Raw genomic sequence first — 7,008 nt, 5'->3', positions numbered from 1 at the left:
CACTGGTAGGTCTGTGCACTCACAGACATTTGATTACGCACAAGCGGCTGCACAATTCATGTTCATCTTCATAATTTAAGTGCGAGTTACATGTATGGATCTGTGTGACCTCCGATTGTATAGTGCGGATTGTCTGTTCAGCTTGTTAAATACTAATTAAAGCAAATGATATGCAATTTAATTGAGTAGGTCATTATTATTTTAAAAAGTGACAGGTAAAAATAGAATATGACAGATTTGTTTTTATCTGGTAAAATGATGGACAAGAGAAAAGTTTAGGATAACCTCTGGTGGGTTTGAGCCTTACTAGAGGCACGAAACTCTGAAAATTTGAGTTTCTTCCTAGGCATGAGTAACAACATCTGGCAACGGTACACTTTAATCCTGGTTGGTTCACTTAAAGCTAGAGATGCTCCGATCTCATATTCATATTGATCACGATATTGATAAAAACTCTAGACTGGGTATCAGTGACCGTGTGTAACAGCAGATCTATTCAGTCAAATTCTATGCTGTGTTCTGAGCAGCATCATGTTTTGTTTTTTATTTTGCATTATATTCAGAATTCCTAATTGAACTTTCTGAACCATAGTGGAGGAAGGTTTGTTGCAGTTTATTTTTACATGTTGGACCAAGTTGTTTTTGTCACTTTCAGTTTTATTTGTTTCTTATTTTACGTTTGCTGTTCAACCCATAAGTGTGCTGACTGAACAAATTAAAGTTTTTACATGTTTGACCAAGCTTGTGAAGCTACTGGTGTATTTCAGTGAGCTGCAAAGTTATCAAATAAATTTGTAATTCAGAACATTTATGTCTGTGTTTTAAAAAAAGAAACATTTTGAAGTCAATTCAACGCTGTGTTTCTGCATTGGATTGGCATCATCCGATACTAAACCTCAGATATCGGTATCGGAAGTAAAAAAAAATTGGATCGGTGCATCCCTACTTCAAACCAACAGATGGAAATACGCCGAATTTGCTTTTTTTTTGCGATATTTTAAAAATGTGCTGTCTTTTAAGATTTTCCATCTTTGTTGTCTGTAACAAGCCGGTGTCTGTCTCTTCCTCAGGAACCCGTGCTCTTCTCGGGGACTCTGCGGATGAACCTGGATCCGTTTGAGAAGTACAGCGACGACGACGTGTGGAAAGCCCTGGAGCACTCGCACCTCCACAAGTTCGTCAGCAACCAGCCGGCAAAGCTGGAGCTGGAGTGTTCGGAGGGAGGAGAGAACCTCAGGTGCACTCAGCAGACTAAAAAGGAGCCGCTGAACAGATGCGTATCTGGTTCTTGTTACTGAACGTCTGCTGGTCTTTGATCTGCAGCGTGGGCCAGAGGCAGCTGGTGTGTCTAGCTCGAGCTCTGCTGAGGAAAACCAGGATCCTCGTCCTGGACGAAGCGACGGCGGCCATCGATCTGGAGACGGACGACCTCATCCAGTCCACCATCCGCACTCAGTTCGAAGACTGCACCGTCTTCACCATCGCACACAGACTGAACACTATTATGGACTACACAAGGTCAGAAAAGGGCAGATTTTTTTCCCCACATCTTCTCACCACCTTGAATGTATTTTATTGTGATTTAATATAAAACCAAACGTTTTCAAAAAGTTTCACTAGTACAAATATGAAAAGTGTGGTGTGCATTTGCATTTAGCCCCCTATTACTCTGATACAAAAGCAGTTTTTAGATTGTCAGATTATTAAATCCATCTTCCACTTGACAATCACTGATTTGTGTTAGGGCTGGGCGATACGGCTTAAACATAAAATCAGATTTTTTCATACCAATTTTAATCTATTTTTCTCTCATACCTCTCTGATTAAAATAAATAAAAATTACAAATGGAGATATTTTGAAAAGCTGGTTTTTAGTTCAATCATCCTGTCTGTGAGTTTACATGATCTTAAAGCCCAAATAAATAGAAGCTGTGAAGCACGCTTGTCAAACAAGATGGCGACCATGGGCCTGTTGATGTCTGAACTACGGAAACCCAAAAAGTGCAAAAGTGAAAAAATAAATCAATATTTACCAAAAATTAAGTCTTCAAAGGCAGAATATGCAATTAATTTAACAAATATGCGATTAATTGATCAAATCGATTAATTGCCCAGCCTTGCTTCTCACAGAAAAATCACAATAAAATCCAAGACTCTCGATCAGAAAAAGACGATTTAATGAGTGACTGACGATGAAAAAACACAGAGTGAAGACACAGATCAGAGTCCCCGTCTGTTCCTAAGCTACAGTCTTTTGACGTCACGGTAAAGCGAGCGCTTTTATGGACAATGTCAACACTTTGTCACACATTAACGTGAATTATTGATCACAATAGCCTCTGTCCTCTGAATGATCCCTTAATGCCTCCGGTAATGGCCGTCGCCAACACGAGTATAAAGAAGATCAGCTGTTCGAACCCGGCTTTTATTACATCTCCCAGCTTCTGCTGCCGACATCCATCTTGGTGAATCGAGCGGAGTTCTGATCGTTGGGAACAGAGCCGGCGGACACTGTGTTCTCGTTGGGGAGCAGGAAGCAGGACTCATAATAAAAGAAACCATTGACGTTTACGGTTAAGCCTGATGGAGACTGATGTCTGCAAATCATTGTCCCTCACTGCTGTTATGCTGAGAAAGTGGCAGCTGGCAACACGGCCAACATGTGGTGGTGTCCCTGTGTTATGACTAAACGCTTTAAGGGACCAGAACAGGAACTTTTCCCACATTTTGACAAGCTATGATCACGAACCTTAGAGTATTTTATGAATGTTTTGTGTGATAGACCAACACATTTAAATCAAATAGCCGTATCACCTGCTCAGTATGCAGTCAGGTTCTCCAGAGTCCTGCTGATGACCTGATTGTTGGACTCGGATGTGTTGAAGCAGAGAAAAGTTGTAAAAGTTGCAGGACTGAACCTGGAGACCAATACAAAGTAGATGATCTCCTTGTAAAGGAGAAACATTATTATGCATAGTACAAGTCAAAATATGAATCTGTCATGCAGTTTAAGATTTCCCATTTCTAACTAAACAGAGGAAGTCCGTCTCTTCATGGTGTGTTCGTCAGGGTGTCCACGGACCCTTAAGTCTTTGTCATGGCGGGATTATTTCATCTCGTACATTCTCATGGATGTCACTTTCTGTCAACCAAAAGTTTCCCATCTTCATTGTGTTCTGTGTCTAGAGGCAATTGAGGCTAACGCTAACCGCTATTTGGTAGCAAGTCAAACTTAAGGCTTTTAAAGACCTTTTTAATGCCACCTTCAGTTAAAATTTAGACTGAACAAACAATAAATTTAGGGTAACGTGATAGATACGTGATCATTGAACTTTATCTGCTTAACCTGTCACAGTGAGCGAAGCACGGTTGACGGCATCAGTTCACTCGCTCTTTGGTTTACCTGTCGAGTAATTAGTGCAGCAACAGTTTCAGGTTTTGCCCTGTGCCTCATAGCTGCTTAAAAAAACAACAGCGGGAGTTGTTTTTTAAGAATAAAGGTGGAAAGCCACCAGCTTGGCAGTATTTCAGATATTTACAACAACAAAATGAAAACCAAATCAATAATTATCGATATCGACTGATATGAAACACTTATATCGTAATACGTTTTCCATCCATGTCGCCCAGCCCTAATCTAGGGAATGACTGACAGCTGATGGTAAATTTGCACTTACCCATACATGCAAAAAAGCTAGCTAGCTAGCGAGGGTGTATTAGTGGTTAGTAAAGTCCTGATTGAACAGCCACAGATGGTCAGTAACTTTTGTTCTCTCTCTCATTGCAGAGTGCTGGTGTTGGACAAGGGACAGATAGCAGAGTTTGATACGCCCACAAACCTCATATCAAAGAGAGGAATCTTCTACGGCATGGCTAAAGACGCAGGACTGGCACAGTAGAGGATCAGCTCAGTTCATCGCAGCCTGACTCTAGGCTTTAAACATGGCAGCCGAGCTGTTCATCACTTCGTTCTTACCTGGACTTGCTACATAACATGATTGTGTTTATGTTTTTCTTTAGGAGCACTTTCTGCTCGTTTTGAATGAAGCCTGAACTCATTTTTGCAGGCTTGGGTCAAATTGCATTTGGGGGGGAAAAGTTCTAGTTCTCATCAGAAGACATGCTTTTCTTTTCTTTTCTTTTCTTTTTTTCCTTTCTTTTCTTTTTCGGAGTGGTTGTTAACACCTGCAGCCACTCTTACAGCTGTCCTTCTGTCTCATGAACAGGAAAAAATAAAGCCATACACGCAGACGCTGCTTGACCCAAGCCTGCTCCTTCGTGCCTTCTGCCAGTGTGATAAGTGTGATAAGCCAGTGAATGTATCATATTTAAACTGGGCTCATTGCTGCAAAACAGCTAACAAGGAGGAACTTTTATTTTACTATTCAAAGAAGAAGACTGTGCCACTGTACCGTCCTCACGAGAGACAAAAAAAAATACACTTTTGTGATAAAAACCCATGTTATTTTTGTACTGTACCTTTATTTAAACTACTTGTGAGATATTTGTATCATCTAGGGATGCTTCAGTTATATGTGTGATTCTTCTGTGAACCAAATGTATAAAAACTTGAATTCTATACCACAAAAATATGAAAATAAATAATAATAATAATATTGATATGCCTTTATTAAAAACAGAACAAAAAACAACGGAAGATTAATCAGTGTGTGCTTTGTTCCTGACTTTAGCTCTACCAGATAAAAACTATGTTTGTTGATGTGGTAACATGTGGCTCACTTTATGACTAACTCTGAGAATACTAAAATGTGTTGTCACATCGTGTGAAAAGAAGGTAAAATTTTAAAATTGAGAAAAACTCCTTTTATGTATATTTTGAAAGTTTTAACACAAATTTATGTTCTGAGTGAAAAACCAGCTATAGACTTTGAAATACCTCAAGAGGATAATTGAACTGTTCAGTAAAATCATTTTAAAGTATCACAAATGGTCCTCTTCTGGGAAATTTTGAAGGAATGAAACAGAATTGAAGATTTCTGTGTCTTCTTTGGGTTGAAGTCTTTGGGTTATTTCCTTTAACAGCTTTCTTGGCTTTTTGAGATTTAACCAATGTCATTTTAAATGTGTCTGAGTGGAGACACATTTAGATTGGTTTGAAACTTTTTCACAGCACAAGTATTATTTATCTTGAATTCCTGAATCTGTGTATGCAACCTGATTTAAAACAAACAAAACAACCCGGTAGGTAGGTGCATATTGTGAGTTAAAATATTCGTAAAGAGCTGACCAAAAACATTAGCACAGTTGCTGATGGTACCTCGACCGGATGGTGCTGCTATACACTTTGAACGCCAGGTGGCGCTTAGTAAGTACATTATTTCAATCTATCAAACGTGCAAAGGCGCATAATAAACGCCAGATGGCGCTTTTACTCCAGGGATGGCGTTCTTTAAACTTTAAACCACTGCACCCGAATGTTTACATTGCACTTGGTGATGTAAGTTCAGCCAAATAAACTTATTCCAATGAGATTACGGTACGATGTCCTTGAGCTCATCTACAGGCATCGTGAAGTTTGGATTAACAGTATGGTGGAGATAAACAACAATCCTGTTAGTCTTCACATATCCAGGTGTAGCACACTTTGGTAATTACCAGCCTCCCTCTTGCAGAGAAGTTTTACTCTTTGGGATCCTGCAGTAACCCACCACCGTTGTTCTCGGTAAACATTTTTTCTAAGCTCACCCTGCTTTTCTAAGAATGTTCTCACTAGCTCCCCGAAAGGCTTGTTTTCCTCCTGCAGTCTGACTGACGGTGGCCTGTTTTGCTCCCCGTTTTAAGGCTCCTTGGACTGCTTGGTGTGTTTCAGGAAAAACAAAAAGAGAAAGATTCCAAATGAAAATCCCACACCTGAAATGACCTCTACAGCTTGTACCTGCTTTGCCATGAGACAGTGTTTGTGAAACAGATGGAAAATGTGTCATTTTTAAAACTAACCCGGGTGGGTTTTATTTTTGATAACTCCACAAGGCAGACCCAGTAAAAGAGATAGAGGTAGCAACAGTTTTAGGAAGAGCAGATCTCAGATCCCTTACGACAAGATATGCCTCTTGTTCTACTAAGAGGCAATCTGCGGTTAGGATTTATTAATATTTCCTCCAAACTTAATATTTGGAATTTTTATAAGCTCCTAACTGATGATAGCTTATAAAAACTGATTATGTACCCACCCTGTTTTTGTCCCTGATGTGCCAAAAACTGAGATGTCTTGAGGTGAATGAGAGCTCTGCTGCCAGAATCTTCTGTAATGCCCATGGCCAATTTTATCTGGAGTGGCAGAAGAGTTGGGTTCTGGGGTTCTGACTTGCCCCAGCACTTCGTACCACAGGCGCTTAACTCAGACATAAAAGCATGACTGACGAAAAAGTTTAGAAGTTTTTAGAAAACTTAATTCAGAATTTGCCAGAATGTTTCTGAATATTATGTCTGCAAATATGATCTGATTAGGATGTTCTTTCACTCTCCAGAGTTCTCCGATAAGTTACTGGAAGTCCTGGGCTTTCCCGTCACTGACATAAAAGTAAGGTCAGGCTCATTCTCTTCCTATTAGACGCTGTGATCCTGTTGGGGTGGAAAAAGTTGAGTGTTATCAGCATGTGGTAAAATATTTTGAATTATGCTACTCTACAATCTGAGCTATTCAGAGAATGTGACAAGAAGTGGGCCGTAAACAGAACCTTGAGGAACCCCACATGTGTTGTTTGTTAAATCAAATTTATGACAGGGTAGTGAAACAAAGCAATCCCAGTCTGCCATGTAGTTTGATTTGATCAGTTCTGCTATGTAGCACTGACATTTTGTAATATGACAATGAAAACACCAAAGGGCAAGTGAGAATAGCCTGTTAACCTTGACATGAAGATTTTCAAATGGTCAGAAGGACCTAGAGAAAACCCCAGACTGGCCTCATTACCATGCAAGGGCGTAGGAACGAGTCTGTCATTGGGGGGGACGCATATCGGAAACCTGACAGATCAGTAAATAGCT

At 40.0% G+C, this 7,008-nt stretch overlaps 1 protein-coding gene across 1 annotated transcript in view; it reads left to right on the top strand.

Moving 5' to 3' along the window:
• The window catches only part of LOC106939915 (ATP-binding cassette, sub-family C (CFTR/MRP), member 3), a 52,702-nt gene extending 48,803 nt beyond the window's left edge, over positions 1–3,899 (top strand). The window contains exons 28-30 of the mRNA XM_015022492.1: positions 1,071–1,237; positions 1,324–1,518; positions 3,788–3,899. Of these exons, the coding sequence (XP_014877978.1) occupies positions 1,071–1,237; positions 1,324–1,518; positions 3,788–3,899 (474 nt within the window). The remainder of the gene's footprint in view (positions 1–1,070; positions 1,238–1,323; positions 1,519–3,787) is intronic.
• The last annotated feature ends 3,109 nt before the right edge of the window (positions 3,900–7,008 follow it).

This window comes from Poecilia latipinna, unplaced genomic scaffold, assembly GCF_001443285.1.
Source record: "Poecilia latipinna isolate Pla-1442-1.1 unplaced genomic scaffold, P_latipinna-1.0 Scaffold3027, whole genome shotgun sequence".
NCBI classification, from domain to species: domain Eukaryota; kingdom Metazoa; phylum Chordata; class Actinopteri; order Cyprinodontiformes; family Poeciliidae; genus Poecilia; species Poecilia latipinna.
Note: the sequence above shows the minus strand (reverse complement) of the source record. Positions and strands in the feature narration are given on the sequence as shown.